At 38.0% G+C, this 20,762-nt stretch overlaps 1 protein-coding gene across 1 annotated transcript; it reads left to right on the top strand.

Moving 5' to 3' along the window:
• Positions 1-3,248: 3,248 nt before the first annotated feature.
• LOC112048042 (uncharacterized) lies at positions 3,249-19,797 on the top strand. The gene is made up of 13 exons (XM_024085392.2): positions 3,249-3,530; positions 4,325-4,585; positions 5,463-6,673; positions 8,257-8,368; positions 9,617-9,802; positions 10,329-10,522; positions 11,449-11,615; positions 12,727-12,833; positions 13,741-13,851; positions 14,919-15,007; positions 15,554-15,638; positions 17,011-17,140; positions 17,752-19,797. The coding sequence occupies exons 1-13, from the start codon at positions 3,367-3,369 to the stop codon at positions 17,776-17,778; spliced, it is 2,844 nt and encodes a 947-aa protein (XP_023941160.2). The 5' UTR covers positions 3,249-3,366; the 3' UTR covers positions 17,779-19,797.
• Positions 19,798-20,762: the final 965 nt, after the last annotated feature.

Raw genomic sequence — 20,762 nt, 5'->3', positions numbered from 1 at the left:
TTAACTTCGCTAGTCTTTTTGAACCTTAACTAGTAGTTCAGAAAGTTTAAAAAAAGTGAAGAAAACTACATCAAATAGTTGAATAGCGCAACGTTAAAGATAAAGAGGTCAGACTCGTGCCGATAGGTCATGGGTTCGAATCCCGTTCGCTGGTCTATTGTTTACCCTCAAAATACTTTTAACGACCACTGGAGAGGTACGCGATTAGTCACGTTGAAAATATAAGGCGAATGTTCTTTTTTTTTTATTTAAAAAAGGACTAAATTAAAACTCTAGGTGCCTACATAAATTCGCTTAGAAATACCTCTTGTATTGTCATAAACATATTTACAGTTTGGTAGAATTCTGCTTGTGTTTTTCCGTCTCTTTTTATTGTTCAGACTACATTTAATGCAAACTTAAGACAAGCCAAAATGAAAATAATTTATAGTTAGTAATGTACTCCAATCTCAATTTTATGATTTCCCGCCACTCAAGTTTGCCAAAGACTAATAAACAAAAACTTTGGTTGTAGAACTTTTATTCAGTTTTTAAAGAAAATAGTACCGAGACCACAGAAAAAATATCCTTCATAGACAATTAATCTATACTATAATAAAAGAGTAGAAATCGAGTGTCTGTACTTTGCCCAAATTTAACTAAAATCAAGTTAGGGCGATTAGAAATGAGCAATAGAATACAAAAAGATTTTTTTTAATTTTCTTGTCTGTCTGTCTGTCTGTCTGTCTGTCTGTCCTTCTGTCTGTATGTTCGCGCTATTCTCTGGTTCTACTGAACGGATTTTGATGCAGTTTTCACAAATAGATTAAGCAAAGTTCAGGGCAAGGGCTACTTATTAGATTGACCTAAAAGGATATCATTCATTTTGGGCCTTTATGAAAGTGCCGGCCAACAAACAAAAATAGCACGAATTTGGCGCAATAGCTAATCTATACTTCTGTCAAATTCTGTACATAGATGATATTTTAAATTTTTTTATTAGAGGGCATTATACAATCGATACAAAATTTTTATTTCGATTTCTTGTCTGTCTGTCTGTCCGTATTTTTTGTTGACCGGGCATCACGCTGAAACTACTGAATGAATTCAAATGAAACTTAGCACGGTATGAGAATATAATACGGAGCAGGATAAAGTATACTTTTTATAACGAAAATAAAATCTGAAGGCGGTGAAATAGGGGTTAAAAGTTTGTATGAAAAGTCCTCCTTTTTTCCTGGTCGCACGCACTTTATTATAGACCGGCCTTCGGCCGGGAGCTTATGATATGGCCTCCGACCGTGGTTACGGCTGGGTATTATACCCAAGCACAAAAAAGGGAACGCGCGGCCTACGGCCGCGCACTGTATTGTAGCCCGGACTTCGGCCGGGAGTTTGTGATACAGCCTTCGACCGTGACTACGGCTGGGTATTTTACCCAAGCAAAAAAGAAACGCGGCCTTCGGCCGGGGTTTTATGATATGGTCACTGATCGTGGCTACGGCTGGGCATTTTACCGATGCACAAAAAACGGAACGCGCGGCCTTCGGCCGCGCACTTTATTATACACCGGCCTTCGCCCGGGGGTTTGTGATATGGCCTCTGATCGTGGCTATGGCTGGGTATTTTACCCAAGCACAAAAAACGGAACGCGCGGCCTTCGGCCGCGCACTTTATTATACACCGGCCTTCGCCCGGGGGTTTGTGATATGGCCTCTGATCGTGGCTATGGCTGGGTATTTTACCCAAGCACAAAAAACGGAACGCGCGGCCTTCGGCCGCGCACTTTACTGTGCACCGGCCTTCGGCCGGGGGTTTATGATGTGGCCTCTGATCGTGGCTACGGCTGGGTATTTTACCCAAGCACAAAAAACGGAACGCGCGGCCTTCGGCCGCGCACTGTTTCGTAGGCCGGCCTTCGGCCGGGAGTTTGTTATGGGGCCTCCGAACGTAGCTAAGGTTGGGCATTATACCCGAAAAACGGAACGCGCGGCCTTTGGCCGCGCACTTTATTGTCCACCGGCCTTCGGCCGGAGGTTTGTGATGTGGCCTCTGATCGTGGCTACGGCTGGGTATTTTACCCAAGCACAAAAAACGGAATGCGTGGCCTTCGGCCGCGCACTTTACTGTGCACCGGCCTTCGGCCGGGGGTTTGTGATGTGGCCTCTGATCGTGGCTACGGCTGGGCATTTTACCGATGCACAAAAAACGGAACGCGCGGCCTTCAGCCGCGCACTTTATTGTACACCGGCCTTCGGCCGGGGGTTTGTGATGTGGCCTCAGATCGTGGCTACGGCTGGGCATTTTACCGATGCATAAAAAACGAAACGCGCGGCCTTCGGCCGCGCACTGTTTTGTAGCCCGGCCTTCGGCCGGGAGTTTGTGATGGGGCCTCCGAACGTAGCTAAAGTTGGGCATTATACCCGAAAAACGGAACGCGCGGCCTTCGGCCGCGCACTGTTTCTTAGGCCGGCCTTCGGCCTGGAGTTTGTGATGGGGCCTCCGAACGTAGCTAAGGTTGGGCATTATACCCGAAAAACGGAACGCGTGGCCTTCGGCCGCGCACTTTACTGTGCACCGGCCTTCGGCCGGGGGTTTGTGATGTGGCCTCTGATCGTGGCTACGGCTGGGCATTTTACCGATGCACAAAAAACGGAACGCGCGGCCTTCAGCCGCGCACTTTATTGTACACCGGCCTTCGGCCGGGGGTTTGTGATGTGGCCTCAGATCGTGGCTACGGCTGGGCATTTTACCGATGCACAAAAAACGGAACGTGCGGCCTTCGGCCGCGCACTCTTTTGTACCCCGGCCTTCGGCCGGGAGTTTGTGATAGGGCCTCCGACCGTGGCTAAGGTTGGGCATTTTACCCAAGCACAAAAAACGGAACGCGCGACTTTCTGCCGGGGGTTTGTAATATGGCCTCTGATCGTGGCTACGGCTGGGTATTTTACCCAAGCACAAAAAACGGAAAGCGCGGCCTTCGGCCGCGCACTTTACTGTGCACCGGCCGAACCGGACTTTACTGTGCACCGGGGTTATGATTTTGTATTTTTCATATATAAAAAAATCGAAAATGTAAATAGAAGGGGCGAAGGGTTCGAAAATGTACATCGAATTTCACGCGGACGAAGTCGCGGGCATCTGCTAGTTATTAATAATAGAGGTCAATGAGTAAAGAGAGTAGAGTACTCAGCCGAATCAAAGTCTGTGATTAATATAATCTGTATCCTGTTGTGTCATGTGTGAACTGTGAATATATTATCTGCATTTCTCTAGTTTCTCTATGGTTTTTCTGAATCCTGGAAATTGTGTTAAAATTTTTCACATTTCATTTTGTTAAATTTAACGAAATCAATCATAGAATGATCTAAATTGCATAATTGCAACATGATTCATTTTAAAGATACTAAAAACAAATCTGCCCTCAGTACAAGATGGGCTCAAATGTCGAAACAAGAACAAATCATCGAGAAAAAGAAGATGGAAATCCAAGCTAAGCTAGAGGCTCAGAAACAGGCGGCAGCCCTCGCAGCTCAAGCAAAGCTATCGAAGTAAGAGAACAATCATTATTTATAATTTATAACCTTTTTTGCCTTTTGAGACTTCTGGGAAAATAATATACAACCCATGTAACAGTAAAAAAATCCTCATAGAAGTGATTACAAAGACTGCGTTTAATTTACTTGTAGAAAACGGCGTTTATTTACTTAATTTATTACAATTACTTAATTATTACTAGAAGAAGTTAAAACATATAAAAGTTGAAAAAGAAGGTTTTGTATTTGTATATCTATGTCTGTCTGCGATTCTCTTAAAATGTTCACTGATCCAATTTGGATAGGCTTTGTTGATTAAATAAATATTTTTCAGAAATGGTTTTCACAGAAATTTTTTTATATTACAGTAAAAGCTTCTTATTCACAGAGGATATGTTCTGTAAATGTACTGGGAATACAGAAAACACAAATGTGAAATGATATTAAGGGATACATTCTTGGGTGACAAAATAAACAAAAACTATTCATTGAAGTTATTGACCAAATTTTCTAAATATTTCTAGCTTGACAATTTTTCAAAGCTTCTTTTATTCAATATCAGTATAATATTGGTATTCAGCAATGGCATTCTTAAGCCTTTATTTTACTATGTCACATATTATACTAATTTACATATCTGAGAATAACAAAATCTTTAGCAAATTTGGTCACAATTTTTTAGTCTGCTAATAGTGAAAACACAAATAAAGGAAATGCGAATAAGGAGCTTTTATATACATCACCAGTTTAATTTTCAAATAAAATCAATTTGTAAAATCTTATAATGAAATTTTCTTTTATTTTATTAGCCCAACTGTAAAAGAAGAAACAGGGTCTCCTAACATATTCTCTAATGATGGTAGCTTCATGAGTCAATATAAATCTCTTATTGATAAACAAAATAGAGAAAAACAGGAGAAGGAGGCAAAAGAAAAGTTAGAGATTGAGGAAAGTAAAAGGATAAAGAATGAGAGTAAGCCCAAGACTGTTGCTGTTGGAAAGAAAGAGGTGCAAGATGCTATTGAAACTTTTAATCAGGTTACAGAGAGAAAACCGGAGAGGGGTTTAAGGTACTGAAAAGTTATGAACATTATTCTTTCAAGGGTTGCAATGCTACTAAAGAAAAATATAAAAACTCTTTTCTATCACTATCTTGTTGGTCCAGTGGGAAGTGTTCTTCTGTAGTAGAATTTTGAAAAACCTTAATTTATAATAAGTTTAGTAAGGAGGCTTACTAATCTGACACTTAAAAACCAAGGGATGCTAGATTATTGGAATATTCATTGTAAGTGTATTGCAATGAGGAATTCATAATTGAAGTAATATAAAGAATTTCATATAGGTATATATTCATTAATTTTTTGATTGATGATGATGATATGTTCCCGTGTTTAGGCATAGGAACAACTATGGTGTAGTGCATTGTGTGTTAGTAGATGGGCCCAGATGTGTTGTTAATAAAACTGCTTAATACAAAATGTTAATAAAAACTGCTTCATACAAAATGTACTTGTATGTAATGTTTAAATCTGTGCCCTATCCATACATGACACACTCTGGGATTTATATGCATGATATATAAATCTTCTCTTACTTTGTACACCATTGCAGTGTGTAGAATAATAAATATGCACAAACTATTGTTTTTTTACACTGATGAAGGATTGCTAACATGAATGGACGAAAGGAGGGCAGAAGGCAATGGTAATATAATGGGTAATTAGGCATGTCATAATATTGCCAGTTTCCTGGGAGTACTGTAACTAATATCCTAATTATTTTAATAAAAAATTGAAGAATTATTCAAATAGGTTCAATAATTCCACATTGCATTTCATATATATACAAGATCACTAAATTCACACATGTTCATCACATCAATTTTAATATAGTATGCCATACAGTAGTATAGGTTCATGACATACATATTATATACATTGTTTTCAGAGACAGACATAGACGGTGGAATGATAGAGGAAGAAACAGGGCCCACAGCCCCATGACACCAGTTATAGAAGATAGAAAGAAGATGCTTGATAATACAAATATACCATCACTAATGCAGCTCACTGTCAGGCCTCCAGATGACGATTCTCCCCCTCCTGGTGGACATCACCAATGGAACTCCCATGATGGCAATTCTTCCAATGAGGAGTATGACTATGACAGACAACAAGATGACTCGTATAATGATGGCCAAGAATCTGATTCTGGACCTATGGGTTCTGATCCTATGATGCGAATGGGGCCTGGACAAGGTGGTCCGGGACCAATAGGTGGTCCAGGAACAATAGGACATGGACCTATGGGACCTGGACCAATGGGGCCAGGACCCATGGGCCATGGCCCCATGGGGCCTGGACCAATGCCTCCTGGGCCGATGCCACCTGGACCCATGCCTCCTGGACCAATGGGACCTGGATTAATGGGGTCTAGACCAATGGGACCTGTACCTATGGGTTTTGGACCTATGGGGCCGGGTCCAATGGGACCTGGTCCGATGGGCCCCGGCCCTGTGCCACCAGGCCCTAACATAAGGCCAGGGTCAAATCCAGGTCCTAATATGGGTCCTGGTCCTATGATGGGCCCTGGACCAAATATGCCCCCTGTACCACCTTTTATTGGTGGACCGCCGAATTTTCCTATGCCTCCAAATTTTATGGGACCTAATGGTCCTGGTGGACCATGTGGCCCTGGTCCAATGCCTCCCAACATGTGCGGTCCAGATATTCGTGGACCTGGGCCGAATGGCCCAATGCCTCCATTTTTCCCACCATTTAATAACTCTCAAATGCCTGGCCCACCAAATCCAATGTGTATGCCAAACTCTATGAACCCACCAATAGGTCCAAATGGATCCAACTTTGGACCTCAGCCTCCGTTTGGGCCTGGTGGTCCCAATTTCGGACCTAATGGCCCACCCAATATGTGCCCACCTAACATGCCCTTTATGCCACCAGGCCAAATGCCCCCAGGACAAATGCCTCCAAATTCGTTGCCATCCAACAAAGGCCCAGAGATAAAGCCATTAGATAACATTCCCACACCAGAGCCAATGAAACTCCAGAACATACCTCCTCCAATGCCAATGACATTGAACCATATACCAAAACCAAAGGACATGGAACCAGGAAAAATACCAGCTCCCCCAAGACCAGGTAAAGAACGATGATTAATCAATGCAAGCTTTTATACTAGTCAAATTATAAAGGTTATGAGAATAACTAATATAAAATCTCAAAAATATCAATTTCTGAGATGGTTTTCAATAAATGCTACAATATTGTTTATGATTTTAGGTTGATTTTTGATTAATAGATTTCAATAAAAACAATTTATATGACCATCACAGAATTTATATTTTGTATGAAAAGCTCTGTACAATTTGTTTCAGGTTAAAATAATTGAAATCCAGATTTTCATATTTTTTATTAAATTTTATATTTACATCAGTCTAAATTCACATTACAAGGTGAAGGAAAATGAGTTATCAAAATGTACTGAGCTTTGGATAGTGGGCTACTGGGTATAGTTATAACCAAACTTTTAAACCAATTTGAAGTCAAAATTGTGCACTGTGAAAATTATAAAGTCTTTGTATTTGGTTTTTGATTTTTACATTTAGGTCTCTCTCCTCCTTTCCCTTATTCCACTTAAGTGGTGTTAGCAAAATATGTCAACTTTCTCCATTTGTCTCTATTAATTACACACACATGTCCTCTTTTACACTCTAGCCTTTGGCCTTCCTTCTCCTCTTGTGTCCTTTCTCTTGCAAATTCTAAATTTTTATAGTAATATAACTTTCATCCCTCCGCAGTACATATGCATACTAAGCTAACCTTTTATCCTTAATTTTTCTGTCACTGGCGTCTTTTTCAGACTTCCTCATATATCATCATCATCATCATCATATCAGCCGATGGATGTCCACAGCACCTTGGGAGTCCATCGGCTTTTCGAACTATGTGCCTCGCCCATTGCTACTTCAGCTTCGCGACTCGCTGAGCTATGTCAGTTTTGGTTCTTCTGCGGACCTTCTCATTTCTGATGCCTTCTTATGAGACCCATACATATATACTTATACCCATACTGGGTCCTCTTATTTATATATTTTACCCTTAAATCTAAGAAGTGTTTGAGGGTCACATAGTACACCTGAGTCCTGTCGCCATTTCATTCACCCTCATTTTCAGTCTACTTTTCATGTCTCAGTCCACAGTTGTTTTGTAATTCAGTATGTGAATTATTATTTAGTGCATGAACATTCCTAGATCATTCCAGGAATGATTGTATAACAGAAAATTTTTGCGAAAAAGATAACGTTCTTTTATTATCTTTAACACCCTTCCAGGCGAGTTTACTTTATATAATGTTACACTTAAATTGGTTATTTTTTTGTAAAAAGTTTTCAAGAAACAAGGCAAGTTTTTAAATTAATGCAAACTGATGATGATGTTGAGATAATCTTTTCCACGCGAGTTTAATTTGCATTTGTACTTTGTTTTAGTAAATGGCTTATATATAAATATGCGGCCGACTTGTAGATTTCATTGACAAAAATGTCCTGACATCGATGCATAGTTATTTAGATATTCGATAGGTCATGCATACACAATATATATATTTTATTTATGTAAGAAATAAAGTGCACAAAGGCGGCACTATCGGTGTAAAGTTTGGTGTTGGCTGTACGCGGCGCTCGTGCCCGCCCGGTCGACACATTGCTGATCCGTGGGTGCAGTTCTCTCTGCAGATGCGTGCCCGCCCCCCGTGCACCGCGCCGCCGCCGAGGTCGCGGCCAACGGCGACCACTGGGAAAATGTGCTGAAAGCAATACAAGACCAAAATTTGTGGTAATGCCACTTGAGAGGCCCGATTTGATTAACCGACCGGAGGATACTTGTATTCATTTTTATATTACTACCTATACCTACGTTTATACTGAAACAGATATCCAGGATGAAACAGTGTTTGCTTTTTTTTTATTAGGCCCCCACACACATGCAATAGTATTGTCAATAGAGTAGGGTCAGGTTTCTTAGGTAGTACGAGTATTCTTAAGGGAAATTCTGTAATATTATTTACGCCTTGGTACTTGGATAATCTTACCCTGCTTAATTGTCTATATTATTGCCTGTGCTGCTAGCACAATATTACAAAAGAATAATCATTGTCTGTCAATAAAATTAAGCCAGAAAGGTTTACTTAAATTGACGGTGCGGCGTTTGGTGAACTTGAAGGATATTCAAACTTTGATCTTGTTCGGAATGGTACATTTTGGGCAGTGAAGAGCATTTGTTAATGTCAAACAACAAACTGGCAAGCATTGAAGCAAAGTCGAAATTTAATCGAACAATGTGACTTGAAAAGTTGAGTATTTTTCTGCTTCTATCTTGTGGGTGTAACGCCACTAACTTTCTAAGTTTAGAATTGCTTGAGACTCAGAATAAAAAGCCAGTACTTCATAATCTGATGCCAAGTAGTCACTTGACTTCACTTTCACTTGATGAACAAGGCAGTTACGAATTTTTATGCAACAACTAAAGTTTATCTGTTATTGTAAATATATTGCAACCTTTCCATTTGTTTTTGGATATAGTCGTAAAATAGTCCTGGGTTAGCTTACAAGCTAATGAAGCAATTACTTGGGGCATCCCGTTTAGGGGGGCACCAGTGACGACCGACAAAACAAAACGAGCACACGAAAGTAACACACAATATCATTCGCGATTTTTTTTATAGTTCATTTAAGGTCAGACTGCTTAGGGCATAAAGTTTCCTTAATCCGGCACTGCATAAGATACGCACCTGTGTATATTAATTGCAGGCTCAATTAGTTATTTAATGTTCCTTCAGTTCTACACACCGATTTAAAGCTTAATCCAATGCCAGCAATGTCAATAATAGTTGGACAATAACAAATGCTTCTCCTTCTCGCTAGATATGTACCGGCCCTTACAATGCATTGATTAATTGATTGATTCATTGACACAGCAACACTGTTTCACAAAAATATTTCCAGGTTAAATAAACTCAATCGAAAACATCCTTTAATGTAAATCCTCAGTTGGCGTTATGTTGATTGTGCGTTACAATTGCAGGTTTCTTCATAATACTAACTCCCCCGAGTACAGGACTTACAGGAGTCTTGTAGCTAAAATTCGCAATGATGGCTCGTTTAATAGAAAACCCGAGGTGAAGCCTGAAGACAAATATGAGCCCGAATTCTCATTGGAGGACGATGACAGCAATGATTACAGAGATTCGAAGGAGCAGTGTAATGACAGGTGAGCGAACTGTGGCAATTCATGTTTGTAGAGTTTTAGGGCTAAGTCATTTCCTGCAATAATGTTTCAATAGTTTTAAGTTTGAGGGATTGGCTTAAGTCGGAAAGGTTTAGGATTCGATTCTGTACTACTTTTGCAGCATAAGCTTCTTGCTTACTTGCCTAAGAGGCATGCAAATAAAATAAACGAACAAACAAATATTTAATTTTTCAAATATTAGTACATAATGTACTCCAAAAATAGCTATTAAATTAAATTCAAGAAATGTACAGTACAGGTCTCAACTATTTTAATAGAAGGAATTTGAGTATTCAAGTCATTAAAATTTAATTCATCATTATTCACTAACTTCATTATCAGCCGATGGACGTCCAATACTATGACTTACTTTGCATTTGTAGCTTGCAACTTTCCCTAACACAATTGATTTCACCAGACCACTCACAATGTATTAACCATTTAGTTCAATATTCTATTTTTATTTGTCTTCATCTTTACCATCTTTAGAAATGATTTGAAATTCCAGTACACAAGAGATATACTACAACCCATACCAGCACAAGCCTGTGAAGCGCGAACAGGCCAGCTCCCAGAGCGAGGATGAGTTCGACAGCAGGAGAGACAGGCGCAAGAGGAAGAAGTCGCGCTGGGGCGACGACCCGCCGCCGGCGGACATCAAACCGCCCGGGGTCGTTGCCCCCTTGCCCTATGGTATGCCAGGTAACTACTGTCTCTGACATTCCTGTAATAGCAGAGCGAGGATGAGTTCGACAGCAGGGAGGACAGGCGCAAGAGGAAGAAGTCGAGCTGGGGCGATGACCCTCCGCCGGCGGACATCAAACCGCCCGGGGTCGTTGCCCCCTTGCCCTATGATATGCCAGGTAACTACTGTCTCTGACATTCCTGTAATAGCAGAGCGAGGATGAGTTCGACAGCAGGAGAGACAGGCGCAAGAGGAAGAAGTCGCGCTGGGGCGACGACCCGCCGCCAGCGGACATCAAACCGCCCGGGGTCGTTGCCCCCTTGCCCTATGGTATGCCAGGTAACTACTGTCTCTGACATTCCTGTAATAACAGATAAGTAAAAAAGGACGGCCATTCTAAAGATAGGAGAATATCTTCCGAAAAGATGGCAGATGGAATGTCAGACTTAGGAGAATGGATAAATCCATAGGAGGTGTGTTGAAGGACTAATCGCTCTGGTGTAAAAAATGAAGTAGTGTTAAATAATTTAGTCATTTATACTTATAATAAATCTGTAGAGAGGTCAATTCTGTACATGAAATATATTTCCAAAATAGGGGATGATTCTTGATCGATACTGAAATGCAGTCAGTAAAATTTTTGTGTTATAGAAACAAAAACTACTCAATGGACTTTAACGAAACTTGGTACAATTATTCTTTATACTCTTGGGCAGGTTATAGTATACTTTTCATCACGCTATGATTAATAGGAGCAGAGCAGTGAAGGAAAATCTTGGGAAAAACAGAGAAGTTACTCCATTTTTACAGCGATGCTACTGTAAGGTCTGGATTAAAGAGGTCTAAGGGCAGACGAAGTCGCAGGTGTTCGCTAGTTAGACATATAATTTCATTAGATATTATACAATTTTAATGTATTTAAACAGATTATTAAATGTTGTAGATGCCAAACTGTCAAGAATAGACGAAGGAGGTCTCAAGCTCACCAACATCAACCGCAACAACCAAGCGCTCATGCAATATGCTATGACCAACTATGGCACCACCAACCTCGACCCTGACGACTGGAAGAAGTGTGAGGATAACTTCAAACTCAACTTATTGTACCAGGTTTGTACAGCCAGCAGGTTGAAAATCTCTTTTAATTGATTTATTAAAAAATTTCATAATATTTACCCGTTTTTAGAGTCCCATACCTCAATATAAAAGAATATATTTTTTTTTCATGATTTCATTACAAATTTTTATTCTATACACTTTTTGTAAAGGACAGTATTACTATACATTGTGAATGCCTCAAGTGTAGAAATAAACGTCCTTTTCTGCATAAAAACCGTATCTTTTTTTACGTCAATATAGAAGATTTTTACGTCAATATTGATACCTCCTGTTTTTGAGATAAGGCAGTTTTGACCTCAGACCTTTAATTACCTTATGTAGGACTTACCTTTCTAGATGTTACCCCTCTGTGAACGTCTTAAAATGATCTCTCTATATGATCATGATCTAACCCAACATGTTTATACAAACTGTGTCTATGGAATCGATGTTTCATTGTCTTACATTACATAATATCTGTGTATTTCGATTTAAAATTTATAGTTTTGTGTAGTATAAGGACACAGGATTATTTATTGGTGATAAATAGTTTCGATGTGTGTTTATCTTGTCCTCCTGAAAAAACGACAGACAATTTTGTTAGTGAATTTGAGTATCATAGAAGTCCATTAGCAGGTAATTTGTCTAACATTCTGACAGACAAACAAAAAAGTGTTCTTTGCCTTTGGTATCGAAAGGTATACTAAAAGTGGGCCTAAAATTGGTCCATCTGTTCTCGAGTTTTGCACAATACAATGTGGCTATTAATTTTAATTTATTACCCAAATGCAAGAAGGGTTATTTTTTTCGCGCATATCTTGTATGTATGTATGTAATATTCTTTATTACCTCAGATGTTCCACACCGCTGACCAGATTTATGTAATTTAGATATTGTTATATTGGTCTTGATAACCTGAATGTTCTTAGATAGGTGAAGTTAAAAAAAACCAACATGACTTTAAGGCGCTATAGACTCGAAGTGAATTTTTTTAGAATATTACAATATGGGTATCAAATTCAAGGGCTCATGAGAATTTTAAAACGGTATATAATGGCCATGTTAAACAAAACTACAATTAGAAAAACGTTATTTTTCATTTATTAAATGAATAATATTCCAGGATATGTTGAAGAAGCGTCAAGAAGTGGAGCGACTGGCGTACTCGGGGAAACACAAGTACGAGTATGACAGTGACGAGGATACCGCCGACGGGACCTGGGAACATAAGTATGGTTTATTTAATTTTTTTTAATTTCATTCTTTACAAATTAGCCCTTGACTACAATCTCACCTAATATTAAGTGATGATTCAGTCTAAGATGGAAGCGGGCTAACTTGTTAGGAGGAGGATGAGAATCCACACCCATTTTGGTTTCTACACGACATCGTACCGGAACGCTAAATCGCTTGGCGGTACGTCTTTGTCGGTAGGGTGGTAACTAACCAATGATCTGTTTATTATATGTAATAGACTCGCGCTTGAGTACTCTCATCTGATGGTAAGTCAACATGTGGCCTAAGGGGCAATACTGTTTAGAAAATGGTCAGTTATTGCTTATATTAAAAGTAGCTTATTCACTCCTTCAATTCTCAAATACCTAAATCGTAAGTATAATGAATTTTTCCATAGGGTTAAAAGAAGCTAAATTACATACTCTATCTTTCAGGGAAAGTTTCATTGAAATCTGTTCAGCCGTTCTAATGATCAACAAAAAGGACAATTTTATTTAAAAATCTTGATTGAGTTTTAGTATCGTGTAATAGCCAGTATAACTCATAAAGTAAATTTATATTTTTGTGTTTTTTGTCTTCCTTTCCTACAGATAAATGGTTGTCATTTATGTCAATTAAATAAGAATAAGAATTGTTTTATTTATTATATTTTATCTCACAAAGTTAATTTTATTCATAAAATGTTGAGCACTTTTCTTTACTGTCCTAAAAACGAACTTTTTAGATTACATTACGGCGCGAGTGCGTAATGAGATACATTACGATAGTGAAATTGGTGAAATGAGAGATACTTTACGAGCAAATGTGTTATAAATAACATTAAACACTAGAAAGAACAGTGTTTTTTAAATCACAGACAGACACTTAAATTTTATTTATATGTATCAATAAACTTTTTCAGATTGCGTGCCAAAGAGATGAATGCCACCGAGATCTGGGCGACGGAGCTGACGAAGCAAGCTGCGGGGAAACATCACATCGGAGACTTCCTGCCTCCAGAGGAACTCAAAAAGTACGTACACAAACTGATTATTTATCATCAGCCTATTTGAATGGCCCACTAAAGGACCAGCTGGCTAATTCACTAACTTTGACGTATGTTAGTTGACATATACGAAATTGACATTCTATGTAACAAATGTTATCCAGTGACTGACAATCCATTGTGGACTCAGACCATTTTCCATGGGACCTGTCTCGCTAGACGTTACCCCTCTGTCAAAGTATATGATCATGATCTATTTACAAACTGCGTAATAAATGTCATATGGTGACTACTAACAACCCTTGGACTCGGACTAATTCCCGTAGGACCTGCCTCGCTAGACGTTACCCCTCTGTCAAAAGTATATGATCACGATCTAACGTGTTTACACAAACGGTGTCTAATATAATCGATGTTTCATTGTGGTCAAATTACACGTGTGTGTATTGCGATTTAAATTAATAGTATGTAGTGTGTACTGTAAGGACACAGGATATATTTAGTTAAATATTTTTGATGTGTGAGTTTATCTTGTCCCACTCAAAAACTGACAGACAATTTTGTTTGTGAATTTGAGTGTGATACAAGTCCATAGGTAACTGATCTGAGTTTGTCGTTATCATACTGTAGGTAGATGAAATTTCTCAGTTAATTTGATGTTTATTTTCATAGGTTGTTAATAACGACCAAATTAGTTAATAGGCCAGCTGACCTTCCTTCTTGTAGGAGATTGAGGAGGCATTACGCTTAAACCCATCATGTTGCTTCAATGCAAGTTGGCGGGCTTATAGTGATAATGTTTTTTAATGTTAATGATAATGCCTGCATAAGGCGTGCATAAGGCTTTTAAGTAGGGTAGGCACTATCCTTACAAACTATATCAAATTAGCTAATTTTTCGTGAGTATCTTCATCTCAATAAGACGATCAACTTTTTTATTTACGAAAATTCTTGATTCTGGTAGCTAACCGAGTTACTAACTCAACTTGTTAGTAAACAGGTGTACAAAATGTTCTAGGGATCCCTGACTATAACGTGGTCTCTGAGGCACGGATTGTGTTTTTTTTTTAATTTATTGTTATTTTGGTTTCTAGATTCATGGAGAAATATTCAGCGTGCAAGAGCGGCAAAGAGCCGGACTTGAGCGACTATAAAGAGTATAAGCTGAAAGAGGACAACGTTGGTAAGACTACTATTCATAATATAATAATTTGTATTAATTTATTATAAAACACGGCTAAAACTCACAAAATGCAACGTCGGATTAAGCCCGACTTGTTTCGAACCCATATGGGGCTCTTAGTCATGAGCTGGTTCTTGCAACGCGGCACGATCCAAACTGATCATGATTAAGGGCCCCATATGGGTTCGAAACTAGTCAGGCATACTCCGACGTTGCATTACGTGAGTTTTACCCGTGTTAAGTCGGTTAAAAATAATATTTTCCATTGTTAAATATTTTCACCAATATTACTGTTAACCTCCAATTTGCTGTTTCGTATATTGTGCACTAGCTGACACTGCGCGGTTTCACTTGCGTGGTTCCCGTTCTCATAGGAATATGGGGATAATATATCATAGCCTATAGCCTCCCTCGTTAAATGGGCTATCTAACACTGAAAGAATTTTTCAAATCGGACCAGTAGTTCCTGAGATTAGCGCGTTCAATCAAACAAACTCTTCAGCTTTATAATATTAGTATAGATTTATGGTTGTAATTTGTGTTCAGGTTTCAAGATGCTGCAGAAGCTCGGCTGGAATGAAGGCCAGGGTCTGGGAGCCGAGGGTACTGGCATCGTTGATCCTATAAACAAGTGAGAAAATTTTAATTGCAATTGTTCTAAAAATTGTGATATTTTATGTATTAAGTGGTTTTGAATTTACCTCTATCTCTGTCTGTCTAATACAGTACAATGGAAACAAAAAGATAGATGTAAATTCGAAACTCGCACTTACAAGAACAAAACATTTCAATTAAATGGTTGCTCGAACAGAGTTTTTATAAAACAAATGAATTTATCAATTTTATGAAATAATGACATTATGACATTAGCAATATAATCTATTCATTTTCATTATCAATTTATTTTTCATTTTCATATATCATTTTAAAGTTATGTTCTGTGAATAGTAAAATTTAATTTATGGTTTGCTAGTACAATGATAATAAAAATTGTAATACAAATGTTAAATTTAGGTTGAAATTTTTATTGTAAACGTCAAATGTATGTTATTATGATAAATTATTGAAATTAATATTTTAATTGTAAAAAAATTTGCATACTGTAATAATCAGTTGAATGTATAGGTAACTCAATAATTTTTAAGATCTAAACGTTTACCACATTCTAGCAAATAAATTTGTTATGATTTGATTACAGAGTAGCCCTATTGACCCTGTTAAATAAGGCTAATAATAAGGATGATAACAAAAATTAATGATTTAAAACTTACTTGTAAGTGAGGTTCTATCGTACGGAGAATCTCTCTTTGTCTCGAGTAGTGAATTCTGTTTTGTTTTGGTTACATTTTAATTTAATTAAGTTGTCCTGACAAATATTATGAACCGTAACCTTTGTTCATCATTTGTTTTCTTATTAATGTGATCTACTTCTGAGTCTGCTAAAATTAAATATACAAATACATCAGAAAATAGATAGACGCTTAAATCATCATTATTATCAACCCATATTCGGCTCACTGCTGAGCTCGAGTCTCCTCTCAGAACGAGAGGTGTTAGGCAGACTTCACACACGTAGAGAACTTTTGGCTGGTAAAAGGCTTCGGCCGTGGCTAGTTACCACCCTACCGGCAAAGACGTACCGCCAAGCGATTTAGCGTTCCGTTACGATGTCGTGTAGAAACCGGTGTGGATTTTCATACTCCTAACAAGTTAGCCCGCTTCCATCTTATATTGCATCATCACTTACCATCAGGTGAGATTGCAGTCAAGGACGAACTTCTAAAAAAAAAGAAAAAGAAAATTCTCTGGTATGCAGGTTTCCTCACGATGTTTTCCTTCGCCGTTTAAGACACGTGATATTTAATTTCTTAAAATGCACACAACTGCAAAGTTGGAGGTGCATGCCCCGGACCGGATTCGAACCCACACCCTCCGGAATCGGAGGCAGAGGTCATATCCACTACGCTTAAATGTTTTTTTTATTTAAAAAATGTTGTTTTCAGGGCAAATCAGCCAGTAGCCAACATGGGTTTGGGCGCGTCCAGCTCTGACCACGTGTCAGCGGACGATGACGAGTTCGACGCCTACCGTAAGCGGATGATGCTCGCGTATCGCTTCAGACCTAACCCTTTGGTGAGTAGACAACAGTTTACTATAATAGGGTAGTTAACTCGTATCAATTTACATATACAGGGTGCTCGGTAGTATTTACCATAACTGCACGGTGTTGATGAGTCCACTTATGGGAGCCGAACTGCAAAACTAATTTTTCTTTTAACTAAAATAATTAAATTTTTAAGTTTTCGTAGAAAGTAATTCAAATAATTCCGACTATCCATGTAACACACGCCTTTATCTATCCTTGCATTTTGAAATACGCAATCGTAATGGTAAAGACTGTCGATATCGACGAGATATTGCAACTGAAACTGAACTTTATGATATTTATCAATGAATAAGTTTGGCTAGGTCATAATAAGGATGCGATATAAGGGACACAATTTAAGATTTATTTACAAAAAAAATATTATTTTCTCCAAAAATATTCATTTTTAATTAATTTTCCCTAAAGAATATTATTCTAGAGCTGTGGGTAGCACTCCCGAGCACCCTGTATAGACTAAATATTCGACTTAGAATCACAGATAACATTAAATAACATAAGCTATTGTAGTTAGCATATAAGTGGTTACGTACGAGTTATATAACATTATTTTTCTAACATGTATATTTTTTATTTTCAGAATAACCCGCGTCGGCCGTATTATTAAATTAATGTAACTTTCACGAAAAAATCCCCTTCCATAAATATCTTCCGTCACTAATATAAAATAAACGAATAAATTATTATAATCATAATCATAGTTACTGCAATTTTTCATTCTCTTTTCAAATTGCACAATAACGTTATGAATGGGTATAAAGGTCGTACCTCACTTATAGTCTCCGCACACTAGCAGTGGCGTGCACTTCATATATACAAGAATGCACTGCCTACCCTCAGGACTCGATACAAACCTATGTTGGACCACAGAATACATGGTTGGGCAAGGAATTTTCCAATTTTTACTTATAGTGCATACCCCAGTTAAAAACCTTATGCACGTCACTGCACACTGCAGTTGGCAGGGAATAGACGGGCTGAAAAGGGTTAGAGCTCGGAGCCGTATAGCAAAATTATTAAAAAAAGCAGGCGATAGACATTAAAGAAGATTCCTTTTTTCACGCTATAGATTAGCTTCACTGTAACTATATATGAAAGAAAATCTTAGAATCTTAATTTGACTTCCCGGTCTTCGATTAGGATGAAATTTTGCACACGCTCTGAGTTCTGATGACAATACTTGACTAGCTTAGAAACGTCATTACAAATCCAATATGGCGGCCTTCCCAGGATGGCGCACTGGCTGTTTGAAATCCACCCCCATGATATGGATATCAAATGAAAGGGTTTGCTGTCAGGAATACGAACAAAATAGTCACTTGATTTAAATCCAATATTTGTAATTTTTAGTGCGTGCTAAAAGCGTGTTTTTTAGTTTTTTAAACTATTTAAAGTTATTCATTCAGAGCTGACAAGAAACCTAACAACAAATATGAAAAAAAGTACAAAATAAAAACAAATAAAGCTCGCTGCGTACGAGACATGTTACGGGACGGTACAGGACAAGTTTTGGAAACAAATTATTATTTCATACAACTTTCTCCTTTTTTTTTAATTCGATCGGAAATACATACTAAAATGTATAGTTATATTATTACTAATAATTACCCTACCAAGTTGTATTTTCCTTTTACTAGTATGTATCTCAATGTATGATCATTACATTAGTCTCATGATGATTAAAATGATGATGAAGATGATGATGATGATGATGATGATGATGATGATGTAGATTGTATAATAAAGGCGGTTTAAAATATATTGCAATTAACTGATCTGTTGTATTTTCTTTTATATAAAGTTAAATGATATAGATACTTCTGTATACATTTTTTACAACATATGAATTCTTGTTGTTCAACAACAAACGTAGGTTTGATTCCCAGCTCGGGTCAGTTTAGGATTTGATAATTTATAATATACTCAGAGGCACAATTATTCGCCCATTTCAGTATACTCGCGCATATTAATGTGGGCGGATAATTGTGCCTCTGAGTATAGATTTGACAATACTAAGTTGTAGGTCATGTGAACTATTTTTATTAGTTAAATGTTTTTAAACTACGTATTTACTTTTATTAGCTATACTCGTTGTGCACTGTTTACCAACAAGCAAATTAAAAACCTACCACAACACCGTTTAATAATAATAACTAGCTGTAACCGCGCGGTTTCACCCGCGTGGTTCCCGTTCTCGTAGGAATATAGGGATAATATTCAGCCTATAGCCTTCCTCGGTAAATGGGCTATCTAACACGGAAAGAATTTTTCAAATCGGATCAGTAGTTCCTGAGATTAGCGCGTTCAATCAAACAAACAAACTCTTTAGCCTTATAATATTAGTATAGATTATAATTATTTTGTTCTTAATGAAATAATTAGATATACTTAATATATTTTGCGTTTTCTATCTTTATTTCTGATTTATTTGTTGGTAAAAAGTGTACATCGTTAATGGCTCTAGTATTAAAGTATAATAATTTTTAAGATGGTTCCAAATTTTATTAATTAATAATTATGTAGGTATATGATATATGATATGAAAGTAGATTTCTTCCCTTTTGTATTACTTATTATAAGATAGCTTGTACTTCATGTTGTTTAAATAAATAAATTAAATGTATAATACTGTGTTTTTTTATATTCTACCAGCGGACCCGGTAAAGCTTCGCTTTGACTTTTGTGCACTTCTTCCCTACACTACCCCTACCCTCAACTCCTACCTTACTGCTACCCTACCCCTATGCTAAAAAAACTCTGTAAAAACCATCCTCGTACTTTCAGCAGTATTCTAAAAAAAAATTATCAAAATCGGTTCAGCCGTTCTCTTTTCTTTCGGAAGATTCAAGATTCATTGACCCTGCTGATGTAGTGACCCTGCGTCAAATATTGATGAAGTACCAATCCGTCAATATGTATATTGTATTGTTAGCTTGGCAAGTTCGTTGATGACACTCCCATGATATGCGGGCAACGGGGGGAAATAACTGTGCGGGTGTAAAGTCGTGTGCGCGGGGCAGAGGGAAAGATTGCGCGGGTATGAAGTCGTGCGCGCGGGCATCGCTGCCCCCTCCCGTCCCGCACGGACCATCGGGAGTGGTACGAATGAATTTTGCCAAGCTATACTTCATTATTCTCTATTTTATCTTCATTATACTCTACTTTACTATTTTATATATTCATACTACAAAACAAGACATAGTTTTATAATAATTTTAGATAACATAGTTAACCTACCCATAATTAATTACCTGCATACCATCACTGGAAGCTAAAATTAAAAACCACCTCGATGGTCTAGTAGTTAAGCAATGTAGCTTCGAATCACGAGGTCACGAGGTTCGAGTTCTGGCTATGAAATACCTTCTGAGTTTTCCTTTCTTTTATGTCGTCGGTAAACTTTCTCAGCCCGGAGTTGGAAAATTGTGGTGTTACACTCTCTTGCTTCGTAGAGCACGCTGAGCCGTCGGATACGGTAATTTTTTTTACTCTACAAGTGAGCCCTTGATTACAATCTCACCTGATGGTAAGTGATGATGCAATCTAAGATGGAAGCGGGTTTACTTGTTAGGAGGTTAAAATCCACACCGG

This window comes from Bicyclus anynana, chromosome 17, assembly GCF_947172395.1.
Source record: "Bicyclus anynana chromosome 17, ilBicAnyn1.1, whole genome shotgun sequence".
Taxonomy (NCBI): Eukaryota; Metazoa; Arthropoda; class Insecta; order Lepidoptera; family Nymphalidae; genus Bicyclus; species Bicyclus anynana.
This window is presented reverse-complemented; position numbering and strand designations above follow the sequence as displayed.